The 17,654-nt window shown below is 42.1% G+C and overlaps 1 protein-coding gene across 1 annotated transcript in view; it reads right to left on the bottom strand.

Moving 5' to 3' along the window:
• cad (carbamoyl-phosphate synthetase 2, aspartate transcarbamylase, and dihydroorotase) overlaps positions 1-17,654 on the bottom strand; it is a 31,962-nt gene that overhangs the window by 1,673 nt on the left and 12,635 nt on the right. Inside the window, exons 15-42 of the mRNA XM_034900184.1 lie at positions 15,986-16,119; positions 15,182-15,294; positions 14,122-14,286; positions 13,943-14,028; positions 13,364-13,610; positions 12,704-12,802; positions 12,280-12,504; positions 11,587-11,769; positions 11,268-11,486; positions 10,139-10,306; positions 9,827-10,009; positions 9,026-9,130; positions 8,692-8,937; positions 7,527-7,608; positions 6,574-6,740; positions 6,310-6,474; positions 5,469-5,600; positions 5,047-5,248; positions 4,770-4,960; positions 4,227-4,367; positions 3,760-3,849; positions 3,442-3,583; positions 2,540-2,733; positions 2,310-2,384; positions 1,836-2,048; positions 635-760; positions 316-471; positions 36-137 (exon numbers count right to left, since the gene is read on the bottom strand). Of these exons, the coding sequence (XP_034756075.1) occupies positions 36-137; positions 316-471; positions 635-760; positions 1,836-2,048; positions 2,310-2,384; positions 2,540-2,733; positions 3,442-3,583; positions 3,760-3,849; positions 4,227-4,367; positions 4,770-4,960; positions 5,047-5,248; positions 5,469-5,600; positions 6,310-6,474; positions 6,574-6,740; positions 7,527-7,608; positions 8,692-8,937; positions 9,026-9,130; positions 9,827-10,009; positions 10,139-10,306; positions 11,268-11,486; positions 11,587-11,769; positions 12,280-12,504; positions 12,704-12,802; positions 13,364-13,610; positions 13,943-14,028; positions 14,122-14,286; positions 15,182-15,294; positions 15,986-16,119 (4,351 nt within the window). The remainder of the gene's footprint in view (positions 1-35; positions 138-315; positions 472-634; positions 761-1,835; positions 2,049-2,309; positions 2,385-2,539; positions 2,734-3,441; positions 3,584-3,759; positions 3,850-4,226; positions 4,368-4,769; positions 4,961-5,046; positions 5,249-5,468; positions 5,601-6,309; positions 6,475-6,573; positions 6,741-7,526; positions 7,609-8,691; positions 8,938-9,025; positions 9,131-9,826; positions 10,010-10,138; positions 10,307-11,267; positions 11,487-11,586; positions 11,770-12,279; positions 12,505-12,703; positions 12,803-13,363; positions 13,611-13,942; positions 14,029-14,121; positions 14,287-15,181; positions 15,295-15,985; positions 16,120-17,654) is intronic.

Here is a 17,654-nt window from a genome sequence, read left to right on the forward strand (position 1 = left end):
AGAATAATAAACAAAGAATTGATAAGTTGACTTACAGCCGTGTACTCCTCCTCAGAAGCGAACCTCTCCTTCTGGATCCGCGTCATGTAGAGGACGTCGGTCTCAGGCAGAGCCTCCTCGATGCTCTCAAACTCCTCCTGAAAACAGGCAAAAATACAACCCCAAAAGTTGTCAAACTCTGATAATACCATTAAAGAACCCGTTATTTAGATATTTCAAAATGGTTGAGAAATTCTTCTCTGAAATAGAAATACATCTGATAACACTGCCAGACATTTGGCTTGTAGTTGTGTTTCCACGGCGAGTAGCTCCCACCTGTCTGATGCCCTTTGAGGCCACGTAGCTGATGATCTCTGCCGGCATGTGGAGGTTCTTGGGCGCCACGTAGCGCAGGGTGATGCGGTACTGGGTCAGCAGTTTGGCGAGGGAATGAACCGTGCGGCCGTGCTTCAGATCCCCAACCATAGTTATCTGACAGAAAACCAGACATATAAACATTCTTTAATAAAAGAAAAATTAAATATGGATTGAAGAGGCAGTTGGACTACAACAATAAAACTAAAAACTAGGAGGACTGTGGATTTGAATGTAAAGGACCGTTTTCCTTGGTCTAAAAGGGTTCAGCATCCCTCACCGTCATGCCGTTGACCGTCCCCAGCTCCTCTCGGATGGTGAAGACGTCCAGCAGCGCCTGGGTGGGGTGCTCCCCCACACCGTCTCCGGCGTTGATCACGGGCTTACGGCAATGACGTGAAGCAGTCTGGGGACCAGATACATCAAAGCAAAACATTGAAAATGTTACTCAAGCAAAGTGATTATAAGAACAAAAAACTGAGAAAATGTTATTTAAGCCAAGTTATTGTATTAAAAAAAAAGAAGAATTACGGTACATTAACAGCATTCATAAAAACCAAAACTGTGTCTTTATAACTAGATTTAATGAAATAGAAAAACAACATCAGGTATGTTAGTATTGGCACATATCGTATTGCATCTCAAGTCTTTTGAAGTGTCTCCTTTACGTAGTTTGTCCATCAGAGAGCACTGAACTTAGTTATTCAACAGTAAAATGTTTTTAAGATACCCATGTAAATATTTGGTTATTTAAAAATCTGATATGCCGAAATATTGGCCGATATATATAAAAAATAAAAAAGCGTAACAAAAACAAACAGAGTTCCCTAACATTAGTTATTTGTAGTTATTTGAGTTCTCACTAAAATAAAATAATAATAATTTGTTTTATTGTCACAACAGAACAAAAGGAATATCAAAATATATTAAAGTTCAAATGTATAAAAATACAAAACTTAAGATATGAAACTTAGAGGTCCTTTGAACAAAAACACAGTAACAAAAAATGGCTTATAACAGGGTTGACAATTTTTTTAAACATTCATTTATCAGAACCTGTTGTCATAAATATTCTAACGAATGCTTAAAAATGTTCCACTGTAAATGCCAATACCGATATATCGGGAAATGCCTAATATTGGCTCTTTAATATATTGGTCGGGCTCTCCACTATATATCTATTTTATTATTATTTCTATCCACAGCTCATTGATCTGAGAGCTTTATCAGAGTCATATCGTGGAGGGACATCTATGATTTAGCCATATGCAAATGCAATAATAGACTTATAAACAAGTTACAGTTTCTTAAAATCTGTCATCACACTGGAAGGCCACAAAAACAATCTTAGGAACAGGTGTGAACAGGCTTTATGAATCCTGTATGTTATACATATTCCCCCAATAGAAATTTACAAAGGGGCAAGATTTGTGACACACCCGGAATCTAAATTAAATGAGGTATTAGTTGCTGAAGCCCACCTCCACCGCTCCAGGTGTTGGGTGTCGGAGCACCAGGACGTCGGCGTAGCAGCTCATGGTCTGGACCGAGTCGGCCAGAGACTCTCCTTTCTGCACCGACGAGGTGGATTCGCTGAAGTGGACGACCGAGCCGCCCAGACGCTGCATGGCCGCCGCGAAGGAGCTGCTGGTGCGCGTGCTGACCTCGTAGAACATGGACGCCATCACCTTACCCTGGACAGTAAAGAACGAGGACAAACCAATACTAAAATACTTTCAGGCAGGAGTGAGTGAGTGAGTGAGTGGTAGGTGTTCCCAAATCTCTGAAACTGAATGCTCTGATTCCACTGTCTGTTTAGTCATGGAGTATGTCTGGATTTATTGCCATGTAAGTAATGCTTACAAGGAATTGGCCTCACACACTTTCAAAGGAATAAACAGACTTAAAATCACTTCCGAATACATGCAGATGCTGTAAATACTTATACGCAGTACCTTCAGGAGATCCAGGCTCCGTTCCTTCTGAACCATCAAACGCAAAGTGTGGGCAACATTAAAGAGGTGGGAGATCTGAAACGAACAAAAAACACACAAACTGAAAAGAAACTGCATCAAAATGTCAATCAAGTCTCAAATATTAAACCATGTCATTTTATTTTCTGTGTGTGAGAGAGTGAGAGTGAGAGTGTGTGTGTGTGTGTGTGTGTGTGTGTGTGTGTGTGTACCTGCTCTTTGCTAAACTGCCTGACAGACAGGATGTGCTGACCCACCAGCGGGTGCAGCAGTGGAGAGGTCTGGAAGTGGGACACCTGTCCAGCAGGTAGCTGTCCTGCACCTGACTGAGGGGACAGCAGCCGGGACAGAGGAGGGGGGTGGCTGTACCCGTCACCAGCTCCAGCTGCTGGAAGCATGACCATCTCTGCAGAGAGCCCCGTAACACAGTGAACCAAGCAGTTAAATACAGCACAGTGTCCAGCGTCTAGAAGGCACATGGTACATCTAATTGTTAAAGGAAAGTGGGTTAAAGCCTCTGAACAGCCACAATTTTAAAAAGATGGTACAGAACAGCCATGGGTCCAGACTTTGGACTTGCACCACTTTTAAGATTTACTGTATTTACTGTGGTTTTCGGTCAAATGGCCTTTTGAATGGGAGAGCTCGGGGTCGCTTCTATGGAAGCGTCAAACTCACCATTTTTAAAACTGAAAACACTAAAACTTTGCTCCAAGGATCACCAGCGGCTCTACACATGAACTTGAGCATTGAGAACATTGTTTGTGTACACAGAGTTTACTAAAAAGAAACACTCACCGTAGCTGTTGGTAATGGCAATGTTCTCAATGCTTAAACTAATGTATAGAGCCGCTGGTGATCCTTGGAGCAAAGTTTCAGTGTTTACAAGGTTTTAGAAATAGGAATTTTGATGCTCTCATAGAAGAGCCCCCTAGCTCTCCCATTCATAATAATAATAATAATAATACATTGTATTAATGTAATGCACTTTACATTTAAGACAAACCTCAAAGTGCTAAAGGCCAGGTCTTAAAAGTATCACGTCTGTCCTAATTGTGCTTTTAAACTAAAGTTTGACTCTGACTCACAACTCCCGACACAAGAGTCGTATTACCTGGGGTTAGTCCAGGATCTGAAGAGCGGTGGATGCGAGGAGGCAGCAGGTAGCGGCTCTCTGATGTTAAGCGTCGAGGGCTGGGTGCTCGGGTCCGGATCGGGCCTTCCCGGGGCGGAGTAGGACGCTTGTGCTCTGGAGTCTAAAACCACAGGAAATACACAATTTCAGAATAAATAAAAGACATCATGCACCCATTTAAATACATGTTAATTATCTGCTGTGATTAATCAGCCTACTGGCTAGTTAGCTAGCATGTCAGATCCAGTTTGAGTTTTTACAGTACACACAAGGGCTTAAGAAAAGTACAATGAATACCCTTGGACTTTCTTTAACAGGTTCAAGGGCATGGATTGAAGCAGAGGGCCAGGTCTTTACATCCTCACCATAACCTGGAGGCACCAACACCTGAGAGAGAGAGAGAGAGAGAGAGCGAGAGCGAGAGTGAGAGCGCGAGAGCGAGAGAGAGAAAAAAAATCAAATTACATACAAATGTTACATGAAGTGATTTTTGTGTGCCTCAACTTTTATAGAGGTTGGTTGTACAAGTATAACTAAAAATTAAAAGTATGTACTGCTCCTGTGTACATTCCACAAAACCATGGGCAATATTTTCAAAGATTTTTTTTTTATTTGAGGTTTCTATAATTTCTAACTGCACTACCACAATAACTGTAGCAAACAGCAACAACGATCACTCCAGTTCCCTATAACCCATAAAGATATAGTTTAATACAGCCTTTATTATGTGTAACGTGTGAACACAGAGGCGTGTGACTGCTGACCTGGCCGTCGATGTAGGCCACCTCTCCTCGTAGAACCACGCGGCGGACTTTACCCTTCACCTTCAGACCCTGGAAGGGAGTCCACTTAGACTTTGTGAACTGCATGGCCTGAGGAATCACCCACTCCTGCTCCAAGTCCACCTGAAAAGACACAGACAAATAAAAAGGTAATTAATAATATAGAAGTGTGAGCGTTATTTGTCAGATTGTCTATGAAGCACACAACGTCACGTCGGTTCTGACCTCGCAAAATGCAGAAGCAAAACATAAAAATAAAGACATACCGCACTTAGACCCCAGACCACAAAAAACGTGTGTATCTTTTTTTTTTCAAAACTTTTTATTGGCATTTTTTTCAAAAAACACAATTTTCAGTGCAATTGTAATTTGTGTATTTGACAAAAATAAGGTTAAAATATATATATATATATATTAAAAAAAAAGGTATTTATTCAAATAAAATAAAAAGGGACGTTTGTGTGTGTATATATATATCAGTGTGTGTATGTGTGTGTGTGTGTGTGTGTGTATCTCTGTGTGTACCTCCACATAGGTGTTGTCCTGGACAGGCAGGTTGAAGATCCGGCGTGGGTTGTCGTAAAGACGCCTGATGATGTCATCCATGGTGAGACGTCCATCGCTGACGGCGGTCAGCAGCAGCGGCAGCATCGTTTCCAGGCCCGGGTAACCTGGGGGGGGGTGATCCCCGTTCTTCTCCTCTACAGAGTGGGGCGCTAACAACACGAAACACATTCACGAGTAAAACATATGCTCTCTCCTTGGAGTAAATCGTCAGCCTGGTTTCTGTGCGGTTGCTGACCGTGATCTGTGGCAAAGCAGTCAATGATGTCCAGGTTTTCCCACAGAGCCTCCATGTCCTCCTTGGTTCCCAGCATGGGTCGGACCTGCGCTCGTCCGTCGCCGATCTGTGCCATGTTTTCCTCACAAAGGAAGAGGTGATGAGGTGCCACCTCACAGGTGACCTGGATGCCCTTCTGCTTGGCCGCTCGGATGATTACGATCTGAAAAAGAGAAAAAGGTAAGAAGTTTAATAATACCCATGGGGATAGTGGGCAGGGGAAGCAGCAAAGTGTCTGTTTCTATTCTGCCGAGCAGAATTTAAAAGGTACTTGCTTTGCACACTCAATGAATACAGTGCTGAAACACTACAGTGTTACACGTCTCTGCACCATTTGAATTCTGTAACAACAAATTCAAAAATAATAAAAAACTGTATTTTACCTCCTCCTTCTTGGCTATGTGGCAGATGTGGACTGGCCGCTGGTAGAGCTGGGCCACCATGAGGATCGCAGCCACCGTCTGCTTCTCAGCGTGTGCAACGATGGGCATCTGCTTTGGCCACTTCTCAAAGTGCTGTGTAGAGAACAGGACAGTTAGTTTGGTGTACAGTGAGGGACAATGGAGGCAAATCTTTCAATTGGTCTTCTGCAAGCATTAAGGCATGTATGTATTTATGGCCATACCGAAGATCTACGTAGAGCTTGCGTCGTAGACAATGTACGTCGCCTGAGGTTTATACTTCTGCTTCGTTCTATAGTTTCTCTTTAATAGAATAGCAGAGCCAGCATGTGTGCATGCTGAGAGATGTGTGGTAGAGCGAGTGAGAGGGAGAAACAAAGTGTTTCCAACACAACATGCTTTCTAACCACAGTCAGGAAGCTGTAGCAGGAAAAGTTAACCCTCTACTTGATTTCATGTTGTTTATGGAGAAGGAAACCTAGAAACAAGTCAAATGCGATGCTGCCAAGCCACGACCAAGCAGACCAATCACAGATGTGGTCTACGTCTCTCCGATGCATAGTTACATTTTTTGAGAGATGCACAGCGTACGCCGTTTTTGGGCTTTAGTCAGAAATAGCCAAATGGAGAACTGCCATAATGGTGATTAGATGATGGCTTCAAGAAATGTCACAACAGAGAAGTTAGTGGAAACAAAATAACTCCAACCGACTTAAAAAAAAACAGTCACATTTAGCTCTGTTTTTAACTGCATTTTAAAAAAAATTTCAACTAGTAACCAAAGGTTCAACCCCGGCGGTTTGGTAAAGGTGTGAAGAGCTACCTCCATCCAGAGAGAGACGTTGTCCATCTTGAGGGTGGAGTACGTGTCGTTCAGGTACATCTTCAGGCCGACGGCCTGGCTAGCGATGGACGGCAGGGCGGCAGCGTTGTCCGAAGCAGCGCCCAAATACAGGGCGTAGTCACACCGGCAGCCCGCTTTGGCCAACTGATGACACAAACCAACACAACATGGATTTATTTAATGAACAGTACTTTAGTTAACGTTGATTTCGCTCTCTCAATTTGAAAGAAAATGTGGGCGTACCTTCTGGACCAGGGACAGAGTGCTGGCGTCAGTAACGGCAGGCGAGGTATTGGGCATCGCACACACCATGGTCACTCCTCCTGCCAGGGCAGCGGCTGTCCCAGAGGAGAAGTCCTCCTTATAGGTGGCACCAGGCTCCCGCAGGTGGACATGCACGTCGATCAGACCTAAGAATCAAATAATTATTATTTGTAACTGAGTAATTGTACTTGCTTTTTTCCCCTTATTAAATTACATGGACACAAATATTCGATTGATAACGCTCATTCTGATCATTGATTAATTGTGGGATATAAACTTTACATGGAACAGAAAGTACAAATCAACAGTTTTTATGTTTCTGAAACCAGGATATGATGTGTAGGTACAAAAAAAACAGAAATTATACACTTATTAAAATCTTATAATAACCAGGATAAAAGTTCTCACACACACACACACACACACACACACGTGCACGCGCGCACGCACGCACGCACGCACGCACGCACGCACACACGCGATTGGAACAGATTGAAAGAATACTAGAAGTCCACTTAAAAAAAAAATTTTGGGGCCATTTTAGGGCTTTTGGGGGGGGGGGGGCAAGTTGGAGTCAAACCTGCGGCCTTTGCGTCAAGTAGTACACCTCTATACATGAGCTAATCCGGCCACTGAAGTCCACTTTTTACTAAAGAGCAAGAAAGAAAACAGCCGCCACATCTTTTTTGTAGTACTAACATATACATATATGTTTACCTGCTAGTGTTACTATTTGTGTCATTCATTTATATTGTTGAAACTCTTATGTACATCCTTATTTTGAGTTTACGTGAAAGGTTATCTATTTTTGTAGTAGGAAGACAAAACCGAAAATGTGTGTTCTCCATTTTGCAGCTGCCTTCCAATGACCAGACCCTCTCAAGGCACCCAGAGTCAGACGAGAGTTTCTCCTTCTGGTTGCAGAGACTCACCAGGCAGACGGACCAGCGTCTGAGATGTCATGCAGTCGATGTGAGTTTTAACTGGTGGAGTCCGACCGATCTGATGGAGAGCCTGAAAACATCATCATTCATATTATTTATGTTTCCGTCAAACGAGAAAAGCTTTAAAGTAATAAAAAAAAAATACTATATTCCAATTTAAATAACTTCATTTATCCCCTGGGGGGCATTTAAAAGGGTGAGGGATAGTTGTGACAATAAATATATTAAATACACATAATAAATACAGTACATACAGTGCCTTGTACATTAAAAAGGAAATTTCCGCTTTATTCCAATACATAACTCTGGTTAGTTTTTCTCTCTACTGATAGACCTCTAAATTTACAACAATCGGTGCTGCCCACACCGTGTTATCCTCCTGCTAGAGTAAGCACCCAACAGGCTTAAACAGGGCATGTTTTAAACATGTTTTTAGCCTCTAAACATGTTCAAAATGTCAATATAAGTGCCCCTCCTTGTGCAGTGATTCCTTCTGAGTGAACACAGTAATCTGACTGCTGCAGGTGTGACAGAAATACATGAAAGTTGTGCTAATTCAGCTGTGTTTAGGTCCTGTGTTGATAGTGCAAGGAGAGCTCAGGGACCGTCTACAAACGACAACATTGAAAAGAGATAAACATATTTTCAAAATTAAGCATATGCTAATTTTTGAAAAGTAAGTGCTGTAGTACAACTAGCAGGAGAAAAGTTAAAATTGAGGTAAGTTTGGAGACACTACCTTATTTAATTAAATTGATAGCCTACATATTTTAGTTTCATCTCTTTTCGATGTTGTAGTTTGAAGACTGTCCCTAAACTTCAACAGCCTCTCAACGCAGGAAGTAAACAGCTGAATTATCACAGCTTTCATGCATTTCTGTCACATCTCCATCAGTTAGATTCACTGGGTTGCCCCTGAAGGAATCACTTCACGTGGGTAGAGACTTGTAATGACATTTAGAACATGTTTAGAGGCTAAACACACATTTAAAACCTGTTGGGTGCCAACTCTAGCAGGAGGATAACACGGTGTAGGCAGCACAGATTGTTTTAGTTTTTCTCTTTACTGACAGACCTTCAAATTTACAAACTACAGACCTACGTGTTGGAATCGACCAAAATCCTCCTTTAATGATTAAAGTACAAATCTGACCTGCACAAAGAGCTTGGTGCACTTGATATCGATGATGAGCGGGACAGAGTAGTCGATGGCCATGCGTCTCGTCCTGTAGCCTTTAGTGACAAAGGAGGACAGCCTGCGCCCCCCACTGTTCCTCATAGAGAGGTTGATGACCAAGTCAAAGTGGTTTTCCTCCAAATAGTTCATGATGCTGCGCTGCTTCTCTTTGGTGGGACAATCGCTGTCATCCTCCTCAAAGGGCCAGTCCACTGCTTTCACCTGAAACAGGGAAAACAAGAAGAAAGTTGTGATGCTTTGTGATACTAACTCCTTATATTCTTGTTTAATTTGACAACAGTTCAGTTACCTTGACTCCATGTTCTGTGTAGAAATCTGCAGTACCCAGACTGGCGTACAGGTCATAACCCATAGACTCCAGAGCCTGCACGGTGGGCAGCAGCTCACTCTTGTTCTGTAAACACACAAAACATAGTCAACAAAACGGTTATGTATTATATCATCTTAGGTTTGGATTAACAAAAGTGTGGCTAATACAATAATAGTTATTTTTTAGTCTAGTTATCAGCACTAGGAAAGTCTCAAGTGGTCTCAGTTCTATCATGTAACAGACCTGTTTTGACACAAAAGAGCTAAAAGTTACTTTCCCATGATTACGTGGCCTTAAGCACCATCCGTTAATCAAACGCAAAACTGCAGATCTACTGTAGTGTGCCATCGTTTCTACATAGATGCATAACTTAAACTGTCACCTGGAGCAACTGAACACAACACATTTTAGGGAATTATGGCCAATAAACCTCATTTATAGGAAATTATACCTAATGTTTGAGTTAGAAAAGCGGAAATTAGGAATTATTGAGACTAAAATGAAAGGAATGGATGTTGATAATAATCACAGACTGGAATATGTCAACTTTTACTCAATACTATTTCAAAAACACTTCCATTTTATTTTTTTAAATGCTATAAAATTGAATAAGACGCCCCAAAATTAATGAAAGTAGAGATTTGTACTTGGCAAAGAGCGTTGTGTGGAGTCAATCATGTTATTTTGTGTAGTGAAAAAGAACATTGATATAGGAAAGCGGGTCAGTTTGACCCGAGGACAACGTGAGGGTTAAGGCAAGTTTAACGTTGATGTCCGTACCTTATAGCTGCCGATGGAGAGCAGGATGTTCTTCTTGGGAATCTTGAAGCCCGTGGAGAGCATGGCTTTGAGGTAAGCCTCGTATCTGTTCTCCCCAAAACAGGCCACCTCGCCCGTGCTGGTCATCTCAACCCCGAGCACCACGTCGGCACCGGCCAGCCGAGAGAACGAAAACTGGGGAACCTGGACGACATGTGACACGTGGTCAGAAGGTGAACTGATAACTGATGGGTGCTTTCTCCGAAATATAAAACAAAAAAAAAAGGTCCTCCATAGAAGTTGTTATACAGTCCTTATAAGTGACGTAGTTACCTTGACTCCTACAATCCCCTTTCCTCTCATTAGCCCCACAGGCTGCACGTCCTCCCCCACAATGGCCTGAGTTGCCAGGGCAACAAGGTCCACGCCCAGTGTCTTCGATATGAAGGGGAAGGAGCGAGACACTCTCACGTTGCACTCGATCACCTTCAGTTGATCATCCTGGCAAAAAACAAAAAAAACAAAAAAACAAACAGCATTAGATGATTGATAATAGTTAAAACACAATCCCTTGCTCTAACTTCCTCACCCATCACTTAATAAATACAAGCACTGCATCAGACCGAGTGTCTGTTACTTGTTCACTGGAATAAAATCCCTTCAATATTTGTTGGAGATGGGATACATAAAGTCAATGCATCATCATAATCATCAACGAGCAGCCTAACGTGTTTATTATGGACTATTTATTTTATGTACAGGGGTTATTTTGTTTGTTTTTTTGCACTAAGCAATCACGCGTCCTGCCAAATGTTATTTTCAGTCAATACACAGATTGTCGGCAGTACATTCAGTATATAGTTTAAATAGGGTTGTTTGTGTAAGTTGACTTACGACAAACTTGTTACTCTGGAGCTGTTGTTCATGATGTAGCTAGTCCGCATTCTTAATGCCATCTATCAAAGCTGGTGGTGGTGACGGCGCACTGGTTATGACACATGTCTTTGGCGTGGGAGATCTGGGTTCAAGTCCCTAATGGCTCTGACATATATAGCAATTGTAAGTTGATTTGGATAAAAGCGTCAGCTAAATGACACAAAACGTAAAATTTTCTGGCAGAAACAGTTGACAATGGCCACAACACCAGAGATTTGAATCTCTGCACAAATCTGAGATGATGGTATTGATTAAGAGGTCCGTCACACGTTTGTATCAATAATTAACACAGTAATTATGGTGAGTTTGCACAGTTGGCCGTACTGTCTGTGGCTGTATGCTCCTCTCCAAAAGATGAGCTATTGAGTGTTTTTTACTTTTGTACTATCTAGCAAGCATGCCAATAACAGCATTACCTATCAACAATTTAAATCCTGTGTAATTCACTGGCTGAAACGTAACATTTTACGACTGACAGCCTGTTTTCTGACTAATATCACCATGGTAGAACTTCCAGGATGATCACCTTGGCAATCAGCTGCAGGTTGAAAGGTCCAGTGACCTGCAGCTCCAGGCCGATGGCGTGGACGATGATCTTGATCCTCTCCATCGTCTTCTGGTTGATATCCTGGGGTGGTGTCACCAGTGTGGCATCACCAGAGTGAACGCCAGCGTTCTCCACGTGTTCAGACACCGCGATGGCCATCACTACCCCGTCACAGGCTACAGCGTCCACGTCTATCTCCTGGAAAATGCAAAATTGTCACAGACCTTGATAACTTGATTTTATGAAGCTTGGGTTCTCTGACAGATCATCTTTAAACTCAATGTCTTTGTTTTCTAACCTTGGCCTCCTGAATGAATTTGGAGATGACAACAGGGTGCTCCTTGGACACAGCTACAGCGTTAGTCAGGTATTTCTCGAGGTCACTGTCACTGTAGGCGACGTTCATGGCCGCTCCGCTGAGAACGTAGGAGGGACGAACCAGGCAGGGATAACCAACAGTCTCACAGAACTTCCAAGCAGACTGGAGGAAAAAGAAACAGGAAACAGAACTTTGACCATTTTCTTACTTGTCTTCCTAAATTTCATATGCAGCACGCAGAAAAAGACCCTAAACAATACCTTACAAAAACCATCAAATCTATTAGATTGTTTGTTTTATTTGGATCCCCATTAGCTTCAGCATACACTAAAAGCTATTCTTCCTGGGGTCCTACAACCTTTTCTTTGACAATACAAATCATAAGTAAATCTTACAGTTTACACAATTAATACAAGAAATGAAATATAAGACACTACTCCGAATAGATTAATCTATTTTAAGAAATACGATAACGAAAGCCCTGTACCAAACTAATTTTATATTAAATATTTAATTCCTTTGAATTAAATATGTCTTAAGTGATTTTTTAAAGCCACACTGAGAGTTCTGTTTGTTAGTTGTTTAGTGTTAAACAAAATACATAATCATTTTATTTGATTGAAAAAGTCAATATTCTAAAACATATCGTGGTATCAACCCAGTCCGCTGTACCTCGGTGTCAGAGAGCTCCTTCCACTGTGGCTGGCTGATGCCGATCGTGTCCAGCATTCGGGAGAACTTGAACCTGTTCTCGGCACAGTCGATGAACTCCGGTGAAGTTCCCAGGATGCGGCACTGCTGACGGTGCAGCGACATGGCGATGTTGTTGGGCAGCTGGCCTCCCATAGAGAGAATCACTCCCTCTGGGTTTTCCCTCTCATAGATATCCATCACGACCTGGAGGTATACACAGGACACTTATAAACCTCAACCGAAAAATCACACAATGTGTTTCAAGTCAGGTTGATTAGATCGAGTGAAGCATACCGACAAACTGTGTCCTATACAATTTCTATCAAGTTGAACTCAATATAAAAACACAAAAGCTGCAAAAGTTAAGATATGCAATACTGTCATTAATTAAATGAAATCTTACCTCAAAGGAGATCTCGTCAAAGTAGAGGCGGTCACACATGTCGTAGTCTGTACTGACCGTCTCAGGGTTGTAGTTCACCATTATGGTCTTATAACCCATCTGCAATAAATGTTAAAAACAAAACAAAAAAACATTTATGCCTGATAACATGCTGCCAGTCACATGCAAAGGTTAGGTATCATCTAACATTCAGCAATCAAGTAAAAAAAACAAAACAATCTAAAGCTGCACTGGTCATGTTTTAATAATCACGTGACTTCATCGCGCTAAATACACACACACACACACACACACACACACGTTTATGTCTTGTTGCAGAGGTCCAGCGTTCAAATCATACGTGATGACGATTTCCTGCATGGTTTCCCTCTCTCTCTCCCCTTTCTCCCCTAACTGTCCTGTCAAAACTCAAAGGCGGAAAAGCCCAAAAAATATTCTTAAAACAATTATGATAATTGAAACAAATAATTAAGGTCCAGCAAGCTGGGAGCTGAGTCAGTCATGTCTAAGATTAGACATGACATCAAGTAGAGTTTTTAAACTATAGGTAAAATAGAGATTTTGAAAATGGTGAGATTGAGCGATACACTCCGCCCTCAAATAACTGGAGAAAAGTAAGAAACTACCAACTATCTGCAGCGGTATGAGATCACGACTTGCCTTCCTGAGCTCGGTGATGCACCCGACTGCGCACCAATCAAACTCCACGCTGCTGCCGATGCGGTACACACCGGAGCCGATCACCATGACGTGTTGCTCATCGAAGCCCAGGTCGTCCTCTGTGCCGTGGTAGGTCAAGTACAGGTAGTTTGTGTGGGCGGGCCATTCAGCCGCCACCGTATCTATCTGCTTCACTACAGGTAGGATGGACCAATCGTGACGCAGCTTTCTCACTACAAGCTCTGTGCTGTAGAAGAACAAAAACCCTAGTTATTATTTTTTCAAAAAGGAAAAAAAGTGTCAACCCATCCTGAATTAAGGTATTGAGGTGCTGCAGCACACAAATCCTTTTTTGGTACAGACCCTTGCAAAAACTTTAACATTTTCCAATGAAAATGAGAGTAATGATACAAAAATAATCCTTCCCTCCAATATCGTGAATCAACATCAGTCAAAATAATCACAATTAGATATTTTCCTCATATCGTGCAGCCTTCGTAACGCAGACTGATTGAAACAGCGGTCTAAAAAATGACGAGGGCACCGGGTCCTCAGGCCCACACGGTGTCTCCTACTCACCTCTGAACAGCTTGTGCTATCTGCTTGTCGGAGAAGCCCAGCTGCTTGGCCTTTCGCATCACCTCTGGAGGCATGACAGTCTCATCCTGGAGGGAAGAACAACGTCGAAAAAATAAATTGAATAAAAAGGACAACAGCTGCTAATTGATCCGACATCCGCTCCCTGAGATCAAACGTACCTGGTTGTACGTCTCCAGCAGCCGCTCGTGGTCGGTGATGTTCTTCATCTTGTGCAGGAACCAGCGGTCGATCTTGGTGAGCTCGTACAGCTGGTCCACCGTGTAACCCCCCCTGAGTGCCGACGCCAACACAAAGATACGCTTATCTGTAGGGGTCTGCAACTCCTGGTGAACGGGGGAGGAAGCAGAAGAAAGCCATTATCATGTATTTTAAGTGTTTTAAGGTGCTAGACATTTGTCAGGATTTAAGCATTTGACCTAGACATCAGCCACATATCCAGTAATAGTAGAACATAGTAATTTTAACACACAATGAAAGTTTCCTCCTTTTGGCAATGACCCAGTCAGACTTAAACAGTCTCATTAAAAGGCATTAGCTACCTGACAGTATACTGGCTCAGTAGTCCATTGGCACCATCTGTTGGCCGAGTGTAAAACATTTTTACAACGGTTGTTTCGCTGCATCGTCAACAGACTGACTGACTAGTGATAGTGGGATTTTGTTGACTGGAAATGATTGGCCGTTTCACCCCCTAAATGTAGTCTTTAAATACATGTTTTAAGAAACGAGATCAACAAATCAAAGAGCGTTATCAAGGAGCATGTGAATTGATTTCCCATTTACAGTGTCAGGGCTTACTCAGCATGTGTTTTTTGAGTGCAGGTATTGTTAAAAAAGATGGGGGGAAATTATAAAAAAATGCTTTTCTCCAACATGTAAAATAATTAATATGTATTAAAGTCCTTGTTACGGACAGTTACTACTCCAACCTACTGACATGACGAATTGTAGTTCTGCTCATTTAAAGCTAATGCACTTACTTACTTGTTGTCTGGAGTCTGCACCTTCAGGGTTGTAAGCACTTAATTGGAAGTCACTTTTGATAAAAGTGGCCGCTAAATGACACGTAATGACTTAATGGTTGATTTGATCTAAAGGAAATGATGTACACTAAGCAACCCACCCCAGGTTGAAGAACCTAAGTATTACAGGTATCGTTGGTGGAAACAGAACAGTAAAAACAAAGAGCGAGAGGAAGAACAAGCTTCTTTTTTGTACCTCGTCAGAGACAGGCTTGATGGTGTGGTCGAAGCCAACACAGTTCTCATCCACCATCCTCAGAGCTTTCTGGAAGGCCTCCTCAAAGCTGCGGCCAATAGCCATCACCTCACCTGTCAAGAGAAGTAATGGTGATGATCTACTTCTTTCCACTGTTGTTCTGTGCTAATCAGTGTTGGGCAAGTTACTTCCAAAATCTAAAACATTAAAGATTACTAGTTACCGTCTACAGAATGCTTAATGGTTTCCGTACTGTGTAAAAGCGCTTTGAGTAGTTGTTAAGACTAGAAAAGCGCTATATAAATACAGCCCATTTACATTAACTGTCTCTGGATCTGAACACGGGAACAGTGACCGGACAGCACCTCACTTCAACGCAGAGTAATAACTCTTAAAAATAATATTCATTACACAAATGTTTCCGTCTCTGCAGACAGCTCAACCTTTAAATACAGCAACAGGAAATAATACTCTCAGCTTTTTTTTTCCCCTGTGAAGAAATGTTTTGCCTTGTTGGGGAATTCTTACACAAAACACCACCAAATGTTGCATTAAAATGCGTTGTAACTCGCATTACTGAGATGGTAAAGAGTAAAATTTAAATTAGTAATGTGTTATATTACTGCATTACAGCAAAAAGGAATACATTACTGTAATTGTCTTACTTTTCTAACTCCCAACTCTGGTGCTAATGTTTTATAAATATCTGGCTAGGGCTAAGATCTCAAACACTGATGGTTTTTCTTTCCAGTCCAACGCATACAATGGATTAAATTGTAAATGTTATTATTCAGTCCCTCTTACCGACACTCTTCATGGAGCTGCCAATCGTGGTGGAAACTCGGAGGAACTTGCTGAGATCCCAGCGAGGCACCTTCACCACACAGTAGTCCAAACTAGGCTCAAAGTTCGCCGTTGTAGAGTTGGTAACAGAGTTCCTACAAAAAATACATTTAAAGGTTGTTCTTTTCCACTTCTGAATCACATAATTCCATTACGTTATAAACTTTAACGAGGTTATTCAAAGTGCTTTCCATTACACATCCACACGGCACTCCACATTTTCATTGTGATCTCTGTCAGGTAACCATAGTAGCACAAGGTCTTCCTCTGATGTAGGAGTACACTCATGTCTGTAGTAGGCTATAGGGCTGTGCAATTAATCAAATTTTGATCACAACTTCTTTTGAAACGATAAAAAAAATGAAATCGAGAAAAAATATTATTTTGCACATTACGTTTTGCAAGAAAACTCTTATTTTAAACTCTTGTGTTCAACGGGAAAAGTATTTTGCATAGTTTCAAGAGTAAGAAGAAATTATGAATGAAATTGTGGATCCAGGCGTGCCTGGAGTAGCCCCTCCCCCTTTGGAAATCTACAGAAAATTTAAACCAAAACAAAAACCAACTGTCGGAATGTTTGTGTTCAGTGCGACATCACCACATCAAAAGACCAAAGGCAACAAATGATGTCGTCGGACTCTAGAACTCTGATGTTAACTCAGGGTTAAAACCCAGACAGAGTCATTTCAACTGGGAACCAGTACACACGGTGTCTTGTTTCACGTCTGACAAACCAACAACGTCTTCGATTGACAAACAAAGTCTGATACAGACAGAAAAGTCTCCAAACAGAGAAGTCTTTTCCAATCAACAAACAGTCTTCTACGCACAACTACAGTCTGCTCCAGACAGTGCCATGGATAGAAGAAATAATCCAAGAAACAAGGGAAGACCTTGTGGCGGTCCACAGGGCCGTCCAACCCCTCCCCCAACCTACCACCAGCTGCAGAATCAGCTCAATTCTGCTCACGAGAACATCGATGAGCTGAAAATGAAGGTACGCAGCCTGGAGGAGAATAAGAGCCAAGCCCAGGTTACAACGGAGAACTGTGACATGGTCCCTAAGAAGGTTCGAGGCGGCCGTCTTGAGGAGCTTCTGGTTACCCGGGCAGCGGATTTCAAACTAGAAATCTGCCATCTCAAGAAAACAATCCAGCTTCAGAAAGACAAATACAATGAGATGGTTGAAAAGTATGAGGCAGAGAAACAAAAAGTCCAGGTGAAGGTGAAAGGGTTTCTGGACCTAATCGTCGAGCGGGGCTATGAAATCCTGGATCTCAACACTAAGATAGACAGTCTCACTCAGACGCTCGAGGAGAAAGTATCCGAGCTAAACACCAATGAAGCTGAACTCCAACAGAGCGAGAAAACCTGGTCAACAAAATGCACCGCTCTGCAGGACAGGTTCACAAAGGACCTGGCCGAGAAAGAAGAGAGCTGGCAGACCAGATTTAACGCTTTGCAGACGATGTGCAACTCTCTGCAAGAGAACCTGAAGACGGAGCAGGTCAAGAACAGAGACTGGCAGAAGAAAGCCAAACAGATGGAGGATGAGAAGAAGGAACTAGAAGAAAAGTTCACAAAAGACCTGGCTGAGAAACAACAGAGCTGGGAGATTAAAGACAAACAG

This window comes from Etheostoma cragini, chromosome 18 (assembly GCF_013103735.1).
Source record: "Etheostoma cragini isolate CJK2018 chromosome 18, CSU_Ecrag_1.0, whole genome shotgun sequence".
NCBI lineage: Eukaryota > Metazoa > Chordata > Actinopteri > Perciformes > Percidae > Etheostoma > Etheostoma cragini.